General features: G+C 44.5%; 1 protein-coding gene across 1 annotated transcript; it reads right to left on the bottom strand.

Moving 5' to 3' along the window:
* Positions 1–1,933: 1,933 nt before the first annotated feature.
* Positions 1,934–8,667, bottom strand: LOC111954017 (T-cell activation Rho GTPase-activating protein-like). The gene is made up of 10 exons (XM_023973508.2): positions 8,579–8,667; positions 7,601–7,685; positions 6,619–6,672; positions 6,030–6,093; positions 5,732–5,901; positions 4,852–5,013; positions 4,613–4,722; positions 3,947–4,124; positions 3,614–3,710; positions 1,934–3,442 (listed from the first exon to the last, which is right to left on the bottom strand). Exons 2-10 carry the CDS (start codon positions 7,625–7,627, stop codon positions 2,286–2,288), a joined length of 2,019 nt encoding a protein of 672 aa, XP_023829276.1. The 5' UTR covers positions 7,628–7,685; positions 8,579–8,667; the 3' UTR covers positions 1,934–2,285.
* Positions 8,668–16,962: the final 8,295 nt, after the last annotated feature.

The raw sequence follows: 16,962 nt of genomic DNA, 5'->3' as shown, positions 1-16,962 counted from the left end.
ATTTTTCTAAAGTCAGGTTGTGTCACGCCTGCATGATGCTAGTACCTCAACTATCAAATATCAGATGTATAGCGGCAGTTAGGCTAGTGGTTATAGCAGGGCAGCCCCAGATCAGCTGTCCTGTAGGTTTTCAGTCCAACCCTAATTGAGCATATCTGATTCAGTTAGTTAAGGTCTTGTTGAGCAGCTAATCAGTAAAATCAGGTGTGTTGAATTAGGGTTGGACTGAACAGGACGGAAGCTCTCCAGCAAGAGGGTTGGGCAGCCCTGGTCTACAGGACCTGAAAAACATCACATTGCCTTTTGGCTATAGCTTCATATTCTGTTCACACAGTCCCCAGAATGTGTTCAGAAAACAAACAGCATGCTTTGTGTGTTAATCCAGCTCTCTTCACCGCTCTCTTTCCCATTGCTTAAGTATTGTAACGACATTTGCCAAAAAAAWAATAATATGGTGGGTGCTTATATTTGTCCTCTTTCACACATGTGCAAGTGTGTATTAATACGCATGACCCTGGAGCAATTAGTGTTAAGTGCATTGCTCAAGGGCACATCAACAGATTCTTATGGACGGTCACATTGCCCTTAGTCAGTTACTCTCTTTTCTCATCACGGCTACTGGCCTAACAGGCATCTTGGATTTTAGGAAATTAATCATGCTCCTAGTAAATTCATCTAGGAAAGATTCTAGGAAGTCTAGGAAATTAATCCTCCTTGGTGAGAATAGTCATGAGTAGGTAAGGCCTTAATAATCACAGTTAAATTAATACTTTAGTCCATTAAGGGTGTTTGCCCTGCAGGGAAATGAAAGCCTACTAGAACTGAACACCATTAATAAATTAGAGACCAACGCTAAGAGAGGAAACCTCAAACTAAAAAGTTGAGAGGAAAGGGAAGCCATGGCATCGGATTGGCTCATCAAGACAGCCACGACAACAAGCAATTCAGAGAAAAACCAAATCCGTCCACGTGATCAGTCTGGTTTCCTCTTCTGCGAGCCACCAGCCAGAACATGCTGTTCTCTTAATGAAGGCTGTTAGATTGTGTTGCATAACTGGCCTAAAAAGGAGAAGCAAGCCGGGCCTAACTGGTCTAATACTCACATCCCCGACCCTGCATGGCCCATATTAGTTCCTCATTAATGCATTTGTAACGGGTGTTGTCGTCGGATGAGGAATAATCGGATCAAAGTAATCGGTGGTAAGTGTTCATGCTTTTATTTAAACTGAACACTATAACGAAATAACAAAGAGAATGAACGAAACCGAAACAGTCCTGTCAGGTGCAGAAACACAAAACAGAAAATAACTACCCACAAAGCATCGGTGGGGAAAAGCTATCTAAGTATGGTTCCCAATCAGAGACAACGATAGACAGCTGTCCCTAATTGAGAACCATACCCGGCCAAAACAAAGAAATACAAAACATAGAAAAAGGAACATAGAATGCCCACCCAAATCACACCCTGACCAAACCAAAATAGAGACATAAAAAGCTCTCTAAGGTCAGGGCATGACAGCATTTGCTAATGGCGTAGTTGAATGGTGAGAGGAAGTCCATCTAACCTAGCCTGGTTCCAGATTGGTTTGTGTGTTCTTAGTGTGACAATGGTAAGACAACGCAAACAGTAAGACAACGCAAACATCTACAAGCCTACAATCCTTCTAAAATGGCTGTGTTAATGTTGGTGGAGCCCATGGGATGAACTGAGAAAGCAGTATGGCTTATGTATGTATGGGAGCTCATCTCTTGTACTTGCATGCACACAAGGTTGTTTTTGAGTGGAACTGCGTGCTTGGGGTTGCAATGACCAATCGATTCTAGCCAGCTGCAAAGTCACAGGACTTGAGTGCTCCTAGGGCTTCCCTCCCCCCAAAAAATAATCCCCTCAAAAGTGTACAGACTTTAATAACTGGAGAACAAAGTCACAATGTAACATAAAGGTGCTTTATTGTAGTGGAAGGAAATATGTTGTAGAGTCAAGACACAAAAATACACACATTTTCACAAAGTTACACATTTATGTACAGTACATATCAGTATATTAACAAAAGTAAAACTGGAGGAGATATATCCAAAATACCTGCAGATTCAGATTGTGATTATTTACATAGCTTTTATGTAGATACACTAGAGTATCTACCTTCATTAATAGCTTTTCAGGTAAAATATCTTTCCTTCTGTACTCTAAACAGTACTACTCAGCAAGTTCAACCTAGCAGTTGTACATTATAGTTTGTGTACATTCAAAGTGAAAAGTGAGATATCATGTCAGAAAAAGGTCCTTAAACGTAGGACTCCTTGGCGTAAGAATAGTCCTGGAACACGGGCTGGCTGCACCTCCGTGACACAGTCTCATGGTGTGACATGGTCTCATGGCGTGCTCTCGACACAGACTCAGACATCGCTCGCTGGCGGAACCCGCCGGAATGTTGTTGGACTGCGGTGACATCATCACTGTCTGTCCCCTGAGAGAAGCAGTCTGTGTATTGATTGACGGTACAGGAGTACATGAAGTTTGCGTTCATAGAGGCTGGGCGGGAATTCCTGCTAAGAGTGGCGGCTGCGGCTTTGACAGTCATGGAGCCGTAATGTGACAGGGTGAGCTGAGCCACACTCTGGACTGCCTGCTCGTACGAGGGGGGCTGCGATGGCAGTCTGCTATCCACCTGCTGGAAGGGCTCCATGGCAGACAGGGGATACTTCTGCCTGAGAGGGGCCTCTGCCTCACTCTGGGAGTCCTCCTGGAGGGTTCCACAGGGGAAAGGTTTCTCCTTCTGGATGTGGCCTTTCTTCAGACTGATTCGGGCGAAGGTTCCCAGGCTCTTGGTCGTCATCGGGGCTTTGCTGTTCATCTTCATGGACTGTGTGCGTCGCTTGGCCACTTCCATCGTGTCTGCCCTCGGATGTGTGGACTGGGCCCTGCGTGGGCAGCCCGGGGAGGCCAGCGGCGAGCTGGTAAACACAGAGCCCTCCGATGCGTTGGAGGTGGTGCTCTCCAGGGAACAGGATGACGAGCATGACGGATGGCTGCCACCGAGTTTGGGAAGGGACAGCGTGGCGGCAGGCCTGGTAGCGGCACCATGCCCCGGGAGCAGGAAGGAGTCATTAGAGATCTGCTTTTTGAGTGGCTGCTCCTCAAAGTCCCGGGCCTCCACGGAGAAGTCGTCATGGCTACGGGCCAGGTTCCTTTTGTCATTAGAGGGGAAGATGATTGGCTCTGAGCAGCGGCGGTTAAAGGGCGTCTTGTTGGTGAWGGTGTGGAAGCTGGCGTTGGTAGTGCAGGAGGGGACAGTGCCACGTTCCATCCCGCACGCGGAGAGGAGAGATGAGGACGAGCTGCCACTTTCCCCCTCTCCCTGCATGGACCCCATGCTGTCCCCCTCAGAGTCCGGGTCGGTGCTGTCATACGCAGAGTCGTGCCGCTGTGACGACACAGATTCTGAGGAGAAAGAGGCAGAACGTTGATCAGTTGCAGTGTATGATTCCTATTCCCATTGTTCTACTTTGAAATGTGTTCCCAGAAATCTGTGTTCACAGAATGTTCAAATTTTCTGTGAAACAATGTGTAGCACTGCAAAGAGTGGTGCCTAAAGCAGCCCAGTTCTCTTACCTGAGCTATCTTCATCGGGATCCCCCAAAAGGCTCAGGATGTCTTGTCCAAAGATCTCACTGCAATGCTCTATCAGGAACCTTGTCAGCTTTACCACCTAAAGGAAACATCACAAAAAAACATAAAAGGTCAACATTACTTAGAAAGAGGGTTGGCATCTCCTTTCACTGAACAACTCAGTCCTGATTCAGTGCAGACTACTGTAGGGTAAAGTTCTTGCGAAACCACAGGCCTATACACAGACACACAAAACACACATACACACACTGTGGTTTTCAGTGCATGAAAACCACATTGGCAGCTTCAAGAGTCCAGTCAGAACCGTATTCTCACCTTGTCCACGGTCTGCACGTCTAAGGACATGTCGTCCTTCCGCAGCAGAGTGGGAGCGATGCACACCGCCAAATTATTGGCGTCCATCATGTTGTGCCTGCTCTTTGTGATGTGGTGGAACACACACAGAAGGTTCCGCAGCAGCAGGATGTTAGGCCCTGGTAGCTTGTCAACCACCCTGAGAGGAGGAGGGAAGAGAGAAGGGAGGAGAGAAAGAACAGGAAGAAAATGTAGATCAGTTTGCCGCTCTTTTTAAAAATTATTATTTTAAGCTTCTCTTTTTGAGAGGGGAATTCAACGAAAAAAGAGAAGTGCCTTGTCTGAAATATACACATTGAGGGGAGAGACACTACTTCCTCTTTATCTGAATCTCTGAAAAACTCCATTCAAAATCCCCTGAATATATGCTTTGCCACACCTACAACAGCAATGGAAAGGTTCAGGGATTTTTGTATTCAACCGAACGCCTACATTAGTCTTAAATTAGCATAGCTTACAGTTTTATAGGTCACCAATGGGGGTGACTGGACAGGTGGTATAGTAGCTAGTAGCTATAGTAGCTAGTGCTAATGCCACATTTAGCATAGAATTAACAGCTGGTCCTAGTAGTGGCTAGCTAATGCTACTTTTAGCCTAGCATCAGCTCGTTAGTGTTTGGTAGCTTACCTCTTGAGCCGCAAGCCGCTCTGGTGGACATCCTCAATCTCCAGGGCCTTCATCCAGGTCTCAAACAGCTCCGACACTAGCAGGCGTCCCGGGAGCTCGTTCAGAAAACGCTGTAATTAGGAGGGAAGGTGTTGGAGGTTATAACACAATGGAAGACTGCTGATAAGTAGTGAGAGTGTCCAACGGACGGATGGACGGACAGATGGGACAGATGAGTGAACAGATGGATGACTCTTTACCTTGAGTAGACCCACCAGGAGAACCACGGGCAGGGCATCCATCTCCACCTCCGTCCCACTGTTGAGCTGCTCCCTGATGGCCTTCAGGGTCTTACTGTTGCATGTCGTCCTGAACACCCCCTCTGTGGAGGGGCCTTTCTTCCACAGAAGCACCAATATCTCCTGGTGGGGAGAGAGAAGAACAAGCAGAGGTCAGACCAGGCTGAGAAAAGGCATGAACAAATCAAACAACCTGGTGTGTGTGTGTGTGTGTGTGTGTGTGTGTGTGTGTGTGTGTGTGTGTGTGTGTGTGTGTGTTCTGTGGGGGGGACGGCAGGGTCAGAGTGAGACAGGAGGTTGGTGCATTGTGCGTGATCATCAGCTGGAACATCACATGTAAATCAAATCAATGGTTGGGTTGCAGACAGGCAGGTTCTTAGCAACCATTATCAAATGCTTTGTTAACTGCACTTATTAGTGACAATTTAATGACCCGATTAATCAAGTGCCCTAATCAATAAATCACTTCATAAACTGAACTACCATAATGATTCCTAGTGATTCCTAACTTTTGAATTAACATGCACCTCATTCTACCAAGGTGTTTAGTTAAAAGGGTTTATTTATTTTAGCGGACGCTACCTAGTGGACACTTGGTAGAATGAGGTGCGGGTCAAATCAACTGCTCTCACTACAACTCATTATGGCAGTTCATTATGGCAGTTCATTATGGCAGTTCATTATGGCAGTTCAGTTCATGAATTGAAAGTGTTATGTTATATTGCACAATCAATAAAATCTTTCTCACTCAATGCCCACAGCCGCACACCTTGTCCAAATGATGACAATCTAACATACAAAGATATTACAGAACCAAGATAGTTGTGGTAGAGTGACGTACTGTGATGGGCTTGGGAAGCATCCCATCCTCTGGGCAGATCTTGGAGAGAGGCTGTCCAAACAGTTGGCTCTTGGAGTCTGTGTCTGGACAGGAGGACATGCTGTTGAGGGTGGAACTCCTCTTCAATTTCCTCAAGATGCTGATGCTTCTCTTACTGTTGCCGCCCTTTTCTGTTATGAAAGAAGCCAAAGGATTAGAGAACTTGAGTAGGTATAGATGTAGTGTGCAGTATTGGGCACAGTATACAGTAATGCTAACTGATACCATGACGTTGTTTTTCAGCGATGTTCAAACTCACCAATGGGCTGCGTTGCTTTTGCATTACACAACTCCCTGGGCAGTGTGGGGATCTTTGTGCCGCCCTGGAAACACAAAACAGGAGATGTTGTCATGAGAATGTGTGAGGAACGTGTGGCAGGGGAGGGAGGGGAGGAGCCTCTGCTCTATGCCCCTAAACCACACCCCCTGTGTCTGCACGCCCGTTTCCAGGTGAGGGTGCAGGGTTGTAAGAGTGTTACTCGCCCACACTCCCTCCATCACAAACAATTTACCCCTCAGAATTTACCCCCCCCAGAAACCCCCCTAAAAAACACCCACCACTTTCACACCAATATGTACTCAAGATCAACACAAGGTTCTCCATTTGAACGAAACAACACAAACCCTCCAAAAAGCATCATCACAGTATCAATCAACTGTTACAATGAATACACTTGTGTTATGTAAGTGCTTATTATCTGAGCTACAGATTGCAGTAGTTCAAATTCCCCCATCAAACCTAAAAATAAACTTTATATTTTCCCCCTGAGGTCTAGGGAAACCAAAGGTGTTTCCAGAACAATTGACACATGGATGAGAAGCAGAAGCGGGGTCTGTACGGTACTTACATCAAGGGGAAACTCGATAAACGGGTCCATGCCACTTCCTGTTAGAGTTTTAGCCTTAATAAACACAGAGAGAGAGAGAGAGAGAGAAAGAGAGAGAGAGAGATTATTATCTATAATGCAGATTAAAGTTGTTGAAGATAGTCGACTCCTTCCAGAAGCAATTATACTATTTCGGTAAAGATCAATGTATGCTCATTCTAATTCTATATGTACATGGTGTCAAACAAAGGCCTATATATGTCTGAATGACCATAGATCATGTTTTGACGTGATGCAATGTGTGTCTGCATTGAGTGCCTTTCTAAGAATGTCCGATACTCCGTCCTTAATGATAATGGCCATTTCTAGAGGTTATATCCTTACTGATAATGGCCATTTCTAGAGGTTATATCCTTACTGATAATGGCCCTTTCTAGAGGTTATATCCTTAATGATAATGGCCATTTCTAGAGGTTATATCCTTACTGATAATGGCCCTTTCTAGAGGTTATATCCTTACTGATAATGGCCCTTTCTAGAGATTACAGTATATTCCTCTTCAGAGCCATCAAAGCCCATCAACATGAGAGCAATAGATTGAATAAGAGTGAATATTATGAATTGGCAACACAATGATATCTTGAAATCAATAGCCGAGCAATACAACGGAATCTCGATATCAATGACCGACTGCAGACAGGCAAAAGCAGATCCATCTTTTCTACAGTATCTGCCATCACCCCCTTTGGTAAGGAGAATCTGAGTAAGGTATCAGGGAATAGGTCTACATACGACACAGTATGTGCTATGGTAATAAATCACACAGCTCTTCTCTGTTTCAGCTGTTCTAATTGCTGTTGCTGTATATTTAGCACACTGGAGAGTAAGCTAAAGCTTCACCACATATAGGGCATATAGGGCACCCTGTTCCCTATAGTTTTTGCAGTGTACTGTATACAGAATAGGGTTCCATTTGGGACGGGACCCTAAGTGAGAAACTTACTGTGATACTGTTGCTCAGCACCTTCATCAGAACACTTGGGAGGGGTGTGATAGAACCTGCCCTCTCTGTTGCTGCTTTTATTTTCCTGGAAAGATTAAACGACATACATACACATATTAATATTTGATTGATCTCAAGTAAATCCCTAGTTATTCTGGTGAGCCATAATGGAGAAAGATGGATAGAGACTAGTCCCTGTTTAGAGGGGTGTGGAGAGTGACTAGTCTATATTGTGTGTGTGTGTGTGTGTGTGGGGGGGGGGGGGGGGTCAAGAAGATGGTCAAATGGATATTGTCAATATGATAAAAATCTTTATTATTATTTATGAGTAAACATTTCTGAGTGATTATGAGTGAAAAGGATGATTACCACTAATAATTGTATGACAGATTTTTTTTAACCATATACTATAAGTTGTGATATCATGAAGAATGGTAATATTAACTAAAATACAGTTCCTATCTCCATCACATATGTCTTTATAATACCTTTCAATATTAATTCTACACATAGCCCAATACTAATTAATATAATAATATATGCCATTTAGCAGACGCTTTTATCTAAAGAGACTTACAGTCAAGCGTGCATACATTTTACATCTTATACTGTAATTGAATGACATAGACAGTACAGTCCCATTGATACTGCAAMTTACAAACAAATACATTGATAGATCCCACAATCTTTCTATAATACGTAAGCAGAGACCCCAAAAAATAAAATAAAAGAGTTATTATAAATAATTGTATAGTATAACCCAGTAACCAGGTTAGCCATTTACGGCACAATCAAGTGACATTTACAGTATCTATAGAGTTAATAGTGCTGTATTTTAGTTAGTTATTTAATTATTTATGTGTTTTTTGTCTATGAATTGTATGTGCAGGGCTCCCTTGCGAAAGAGACCTTGGTCTCAATGGTGACTCCCTGTTTAAATAAAGGTCCAATAAAAACTAACAAATTAGTAGTGCTTACCTGTGAAGAGTATCCAACCAGCGTTCTTTCACCTCAGGCAAGCTGCAGGCAAAATAACAGCGTGGCGTGAGTTACTAATCCACAGTGAAAGAGGAACAAACCAAACACACGGACAGACAGACTAACAGACTGAAGAGACACAGCACGCCCTCTGGCTCTTTTAACTACAGCCCGTTGGAAACTCTAACTCAGTCATGGGGACAGGAAGCAGCGTCATGGCGGCCCCCGACCAAAGACACCACTTCCTCTTGGGTTGGGGCTGCTGCTGTCATCGCCGTGTGGAAAGAGACACACGTGGAGACTAACCCTCAATCACCTGTATAGATGATAGGAATACCTTTATTTGTTAAAGGGGATCACTTCACTCTGGGGAAGCCTGGATGTCTGAGTGAGGCCTTTAGAAGTTCTGTTTTCTTTTGGTGTCTTTGTTTTCCTTCACCTTTGGCCTACACTAGGGAGTACATTAGGGCCCACATTAGGGCCTACACTAGGGCCCACATTAGGCCGACATCAGGGCTCACATCAGGGCTCACATCAGGGCCTACACTAGGGCTCACATCAGGGCCTACATCAGGGGCCTACATCAGTGGCCCACATTAAGGGCCTACATCAGGGCCCACACTAGGGCCCACATCAGGGCCTACACCAGGGCCCACATTAGGGCTCACATCAGGGCCTACACTAGGGCCCACACTAGGGCCTACATTAGGGCCTACACCAGGGCCCACACTAGGGCCTACATTAGGGCCTACACTAGGGCCCACACTAGGGCCTACATCAGGGCCTACACCAGGGCCCACATCAGGGCCTACACTAGGGCCCACATCAGGGCCTACACTAGGGCCCACACTAGGGCCTACANACATCAGGGCCTACACCAGGGCCCACATCAGGGCCTACACTAGGGCCCACATCAGGGCCTACACTAGGGCCCACACTAGGGCCTACATCAGGGCCTACACTAGGGACCACATCAGGGCCTACACTAGGGCCCACACTAGGGCCTACATCAGAGCCTACACTAGGGACCATACTTTGGATTACTGTAAAAGAGGCTTTTACATACACTTTCCCAAAAGACCAGCTCATGTACAGTTGGTGCTTACTGGTAAACAGTAGGCTGATGAACTGGTGAACCCCAGACTCTAGTCAACAACGGTCACACTTATTTGACTAGTTTGTATGACAAGAAACTGTGGGAGTGTATGACTCAGACCACAATAACATGACTAAATTACCCATATCTACACCAACAAGGGATAGCTATCATTCCTGATCAAAACAGGCTCTGATTGTTATTTAATAACTTTTCAATCCCCTTCAATTTTGTTCCATTCAATGTTATGTCTGTTTGTCTCCATTTGTGACTATGCAATTTCCAAGCTCTATGTTTATTTGAAAGACCCAGGTTTCCTGATAAAGTCCATTGCTGTAAAGCCTCTGACATGTGACCCGAGGTCTGATGGTCAGCTTCACACTTCCTGTTTCACCAGCCATTATCTTGTGTTGGTGTAGATTTGTCTAACTTCCCTGTTTCATTCCAGACCTTATGGAAAGCATCTCTGAAGAAACTCAATATGTTTTTAGGTCAATCCAAGGATASTGGATTTTTGTGCTGTTTGTGCACAGTATATCTTCCAGGAAAACCAAATGGGTCAAACTTAACTTAAAGGAACTGTTCATATGATTCTTGAATTTGAACTTATGGATGATAGAGTTGATTCCATTATCCTCATATTGTAATAGTTGTACTTTGAAATGCCATCAAGCTGAATGTACTGCTCAGTAGTGGCTCATTGTGTAGTTTTCTAACCTTTAAACTTTGGGAGTTCAGAGAATTCATTGTTAGTCATCATGTAATGTCACTAGTGAGAAAAAACAGAGAAACATCATATGTTGAGAACGATGAGTGAGAAATCTTTTAAAAGAGACGTGTTTCCATCTGAGAATGTGCCTGCCAGGGCATATGTCTCTGTGTGTGTGTGTGTGTGTGTGTGTGCGTGCGTGCGTGCGTGCGTGTGCGCCTGTCTGCATATGCGTCTGTGTGTGTATGCACATGTATGAGTATGAGTTGGCACTCATGTATGGACACGGAGGATGGCTGCTGCTCACCGGAAGGACACCACACAGACGGCGAGTGGCCAGGCCAAAACTAGGGAGGTCTTGAGGTCGATCTCTCCCCGTCCTCCCTCTTCCTCCTCGGGCTCGTCCTCAAAGCCATAAAGCCACAGATCCTCCAGACTCACCCTGTGCTTCAGACGGTAGCTAGCACTGGATCTAAATGAGAGAGAGAGAGACAGAAAGAGAGAGAGACAGAAGGGGAAGCTTAGGTGGCCATGATGGTATATGAAGGCTAGTAGGCCTGACTAGGACTGCATCTCTGCTCATCAGGACTAGATAACTCCACTTCTCTATCCAATGGTTTCTATAGGTACTAATGATCCATTAGTTTCCAATCTTATCTGTCGTCTGTCTGTCTGTCTGTCTGTCTGTCTGTCTGTCTGTCTTGTCTTGTCTGTCTGTCTGTCTGTCTGTCTGTCTGTCTGTCTGTCTGTCTGTCTGTCGTCTGTCTGTGCTGCTGTCTGTCTGTCTGTCTTCTGTCTGTCTGTCTGTCTGTCTGTCTGTCTGTCTGTCTGTCTGTCTGTCTGTTCTGTCTGTCTGTCTGTCTCTACTTTTCTAATCAGTCTGTACGTCCATGTGTCTGTCATGGTCTAGGATGGTCTGGTACGGTCTGTCTGTTCCTGTCTGGTTGTCTGAGGTCCCTGTTCCGTCTGGTCTGGAGGACTCGTCCGTGTCTTCTGTCTGATCGCTGTCTGTCTCGTATTCGAACTGTCTGGGATCTGGTCTCAGGTCTACTGGTCTTCTGATCTGTGCTGTCGTGTCTGGTCAGTTCTTGTCTGTCTGTTCGTGTCCTCGTCTGCTCTGTCTGTCGTCTGTCTGAGGCTTGGTGCTGTCTGATCTGTCTGTCTCGTCTGTCTGTCTGTCTGTCTGTCTGTCTGTCTGTCTGTCTGTCTGTCTGTCTGTCTGTCTGTCTGTCTGTCTGTCTGTCTGTCTGTCTGTCTGTTCGTGAGGAGGAAGGCAGACAGATTCCCCCATGGCCTAGGTCACCATTTTTTATTTGCTACGACATTAAAATTGTCACCTTGTCACGTGTGGATCCACAGACCCACGCATTTACTGTAAGACTGGTCGTGGGAACATTTTGTGATTTCGTGTAGAGCCTAAAATCAAAGTGTTCCAGTAATCAGGGTCCATTCAGGCAACGGAAATAGAATGGAAAATGGCCGCATCCAAAATGACACCCTAGTTCCTCCCTATGAGCTTAGCTCTGGTCAAAGTACTGTAGTGCACTATAGAGAGAAAAAGGTGCCATTTGGGAAGCAGAATCGATGGAAGGTGGGAAGGGGGAGAGAGAGATGGGAGGAAGAGAGGAAGGAAATTGAGGTTGCATAATTATACTGGTTAGTGAGGAAATCTACACACAATACCTCATAATGACAAAGTGAAAATGTGTTTTTATAAATTTTMGAAAAATGTATTGAAAATGAAATGCAGAAAAATCTAATTTACATAAGTATTCACACCCCTGAGTAAATACATGTTAGAATCACCTTTGGAAGTGATTACAGCTGTGAGTCTTTCTGGGTAAGTCTCTAAGAGCTTTCCACACCTGGATTTTACAATATTTGCACATGGTTATTTTTAAAATTCTTCAAGCTCTGTCAAGTTGGTTGTTGATAATTGCTAGACAGCCCTTTTCAGGTCTTGCCATAGATTTTCAAGCTGATTTAAGTCAAAACTGTAAGTAGCCACTCAGGAACATTAGAGGTCAGGGAGGAGGTCAGTGACCTGGAGTGTGATGCCGGAACAACAACCTCTCCCTCAACTTCAGTAAGACCAAGGAGCTGATCGTGGACTAGATGAAACAGGGGGACGAGCACACCTCCATCTACATTGACAGGACGCAGCGGAGAAGGTAGACAGCTTCAAGTTCCTTAGTGTCAAAATCACTAAAGACTTAAAATGGTCCTAACACACGCACAGCCGAAGGCTCGACAGCGCCTCTTCCCCCCAAGAGGTTGAAAAAGTTTGGCATGGGCCCTCAAATCTTAAAAAGGTTCTACAACTGTACTATTGAGAGCCTTTTGACTGGCTGCATCACTGCCTGGTATGGCAATAGAACCGCCCTCAATCGCATGGCGCTAGAGAGGGTGGTGCGGATAGCCCAGTACATCACTAGGGCCAAGCTCCCTGCCATCCAGGACCTCTATATCAGGCGGTGTGATAGGAAGGCCCGGAAATTGTTAAAGACTTCTCTCTGCTTCCGAACGGCAAGTGGTACCGGTGCATCAAGTCTGGCACCAACAGGCTCTTGAACAGCTTCTATCACCAAGCAATAAGACTGCTAAATAGCTGACTTAATAGCTATACGGACTATCCGAGTTAACCTTGTATCCTTATTGACCTTTTATTTTTTCACACTCACAGGGCCCTACACACTCACAGGGCCCTACACACTCACAGGGCCCTACACACTCACAGGGCCCTACACACTCACAGGGCCCCGTGAACGACACTCACACTCACTCCATCATCTGCTCACTCACACCTAACAACGCACATACATTTATACTGACTCCACGCACACCACTTACATACAAGCTGCTGCTATGTTTATCTTATATCCCGATTCCTAGTCACTTTACTCTATACATATCTACCTCTATCATCCAGTATCCCTGCACATATGGTATTGGAATTGATCCTGTATAGGGCACGCATACTTTAATGTTTTCTTAAATTTCAGGACATAAAGTTAATTTCTTTGCCACATGTTTGCAGTTTTACTTCAGTGCCTTGTTGCAAACAAGATGTATGTTTTAGAATATTTCTGTGCTGTTACACTAACTTCACCTTTCCAGCTCCCCTACTGTAAACCCTCCTGCTGCACTGTTACACTAACTTCACCTTTCAGACTCCCCTACTGTAAACCGTCCTGCTACACTGTTACACTAATTCACCTTTCAGACTCCCCTACTGTAAACCGTCCTGCTACGCTGTTACACTAACTTCACCTTTCAGATCCCCTACTGTAAACCTCCTGCTGCACTGTTACACTAACTTCACCTTTCAGACTCCCCTACTGTAAACCGTCCTGCTACAGTTACACTAACTTCCCTTTCAGACTCCCTACTGTAACCGTCCTGCTACACTAACTAGCACCTTTCAGACTCCCCTACTGTAAACATTCCTGCTATGCTGTTACACTAACTTCACCTTTCAGACTCCCCTACTGTAACATTCCTGCTAGTGCTGTTACACTAACTTCACCTTTCAGACTCCCCTACTGTAACCTCTCCTGTGCACGGTTACACCTAACTTCACCTTTCAGACTCCGCCCTGCACGCTTAACACCTTCATCGACCTCTCGCACTGTCCTCACTTCACTTACAGACTACCTACTGTAAACCGTCCTGCCTACACTAACTTCATCTTCAGACTCCCCTACTGTAAACCGCCCTGCTACGCGTGTTACACTAACTTCACTTACAGACTACCCTACTGTAAACCGTCCTGCTACGCTGTAACACTAACTTCACCTTTCAGACTCCCCTACTGTAAACCGCCCTGCTACCTGTTACACTAATCTCACCTTTCAGACTCCCCTACTGTAAACCCTCGTGCTGCTCCTGTACACTAACTTCACCTTTCGACCCCCTACTGTAAACCCTCATGCTGCACTGTTACACTAACTTCACCTTTCAGACTCCCCTACTGTAAACCCTCCTGCTGCACTGTTACACTAACTTCACCTTTCAGACTCCCTACTGTAAAACCGTCCTGCTCACATGTTACACTAACTTCACCTTTCAGACTCCCCTACTGTAAACCGTCCTGCTAGCTGTTACCTAACTTCACCTTTCAGACTCCCTACTGTAAACCGTCCTGCTACACTAACTTTACCTTTGACTCCCCTACTGTAAACCGCCTGCTACACTAACTTCACCTTTCAGACTCCCCTACTGTAAACCGCCTGCTACGCTGTTACACTAACTTCACTTACAGACTACCCTACTGTAAACCGTCCTGCTACGCTGTTACAACCTACTTCACCTTACGACTACCCTACTGTAAACCGTCCTGCTACGCTGTTACACTAACTTCACCTTTCAGACTCCCTATCTGTAAACGTCCTGCTACCTGTTACACTAACTTCACCTTTCAGACTCCCCTACTGTAAACCGTCCTGCTACACTGTTACACTAACTTCACCTTTCAGACTCCCCTACTGTAAACATTCCTGCTARYCTGRTACACTAACTTCACCTTTCAGACTCTGCTACTATACACCTCCACAAATGTAATTTCTTTGCCACATTTTTTGCAGTTTTACTTTAGTTCCTTATTGCAAACAGGATGCATGTTTTGGAATATTTTTATTCTGAACTGGCTTCTTGCTTTCACTTTGTCATTTAGATAAGTATTGTGGAGTAACTACAATGTTGTTGATCCATCCTCTGTTTTCTCCTATCAKAGCCATTAAACTCTTTAACTGTTTTAAAGTCACCATTGGCCTCATGGTGAAATCCCTGAGCAGTTTCCTTCATCTCCAGCAACTGAGTTAGGAAAGACGCCTATATCTTTGTAGTGACTGGGTGTATTGACACAATATTCAATGTCAGTTTTTTAAATGTATTTTTTGTCTACCAATCAGAGCCCTTCTTTGCAAGGCATTGGAAAACCTCCATGGTCTTTGCGGTTGAATCTGTTGGATTGTCACGCCCTGACCTTAGAGATCCTTTTAATTCTCTATTTTGGTTAGGTCAGGTTGTGACTAGGGTGGGCAATCTAGTTTTCCTATTTCTTTGTTTGGCCTGGTATGGTTCCAAATCAGAGGCAGCTGTCTATCGTTGTCTCTGATTGGGGATCATACTTAGGCAGACTTTTTTCCACCTTTAGTTTGTGGGATCTTGATTTTGTATAGTTGCTGTGTAGCCTGCAGAACTTTATGTTTGTGTTGTATTTTGTTGTTTTTTCGGTGTTCATTTGAATAAAAGAAAGATGTTCGCCTACCACGCTGCACCTTGGTCTCCTCATTCCAACGACGAACGTGACATTGAAATTCACTGCTCGACTGAGGGCCCTTACAGATAATTGTATGTGTGGGGTACAGAGCTGAGCTAGTCATTCAAAAAGAATGTTCAATGCTATTATTGCACACAGAGTGAGTTCCATGCAACTTACTATGTGACTTTTTAAGCACATTTTTACTCCTGAACTTATTTAGGCTTGCCATAACAAAGGGTTTGAATACTTGACTGAAGACATTTCAGCTTTTAATTTTAATTAACTAGTAACACTTTCTAAAAACATAATTCCACATTGACATTATGGGTTATTGTTTGTAGATCAGTGACACAAAATCTCAATTTAATACATTTTAAATTCCTGGCTGTAACAGAATACTTTCTCAAGGCACTGTATTCAGAAGAAGACATCTGCATTAGTCACAAATGTACTGAGCCTCTCGTGGTGCCTCTGCTGGAAAAGAGGGTAGCAAAGTACAGTAGAGTGACATGAAGACCTGCCTACACAATGGACCAGAGCGATTGATTCAACTCCCACTTGAGACCCGAAAAATGCGTTCACTTTTTTCGTTGAAACAGAGAACATTCTGAATATTTTATCTTGGTTAGCATCAAGTTTTACATTAGCTGAATCTAAATTTAGATTACACTCATCTACTTTCATACTGTATTGTTTAACCTACAAGCTTACTACTGTCAATATCTTATAAGAGAAACTCTGACTTAAATGTGCACTGTCTATTTTTCTTTAAATGTAGTGGGGTAAAACTTCAGAGGTAGAGATGTCAAACATTATCTTAGATATTTATATCACATTGAAAAAGGAGAAGACAGATGAAGAGAAAATGAAAGTTCCTCCAGTCATATCCATTTCCTGTTTGGGCTAATATCACTCTTAGAGGAAATCACCCTGCTTTCTGCTTTGTATTTAGACAGCCAACGATGACTTTACTGTTTACTATAACAGAGAAGCTGTTAGGAAAGAGAATTCCCCGGACTCCCCGACCATATACCCTCCTGCTGCGCTGTTACACCAACTTCACCTTTCAGATTCCCCTACTGTAAACCCTCCTGCTGCACTGTTACACTAACTTCACCTTTCAGACTCCCCTACTGTAAACCCTCCTGTGCACTGTTTACACTAACTTCACTTTCAGATTCCCGCTCCTGTAAACCTCTGCTGTGTTACACCAACTTCACCTTTCAGACTCCCCTACTGTAAACCCTCCTGCTGCACTGTTACACTAACTTCACCTTTCAGACTCCCCTACTGTAAACTCTCCTGCTGCACTGTTA

Source organism: Salvelinus sp. IW2-2015, linkage group LG28 (genome assembly GCF_002910315.2).
Source record: "Salvelinus sp. IW2-2015 linkage group LG28, ASM291031v2, whole genome shotgun sequence".
Taxonomy (NCBI): Eukaryota; Metazoa; Chordata; class Actinopteri; order Salmoniformes; family Salmonidae; genus Salvelinus; species Salvelinus sp. IW2-2015.
The sequence above is the reverse complement of the archived record's forward strand: the minus strand, read 5'-3'. Positions and strand labels throughout refer to the sequence as shown.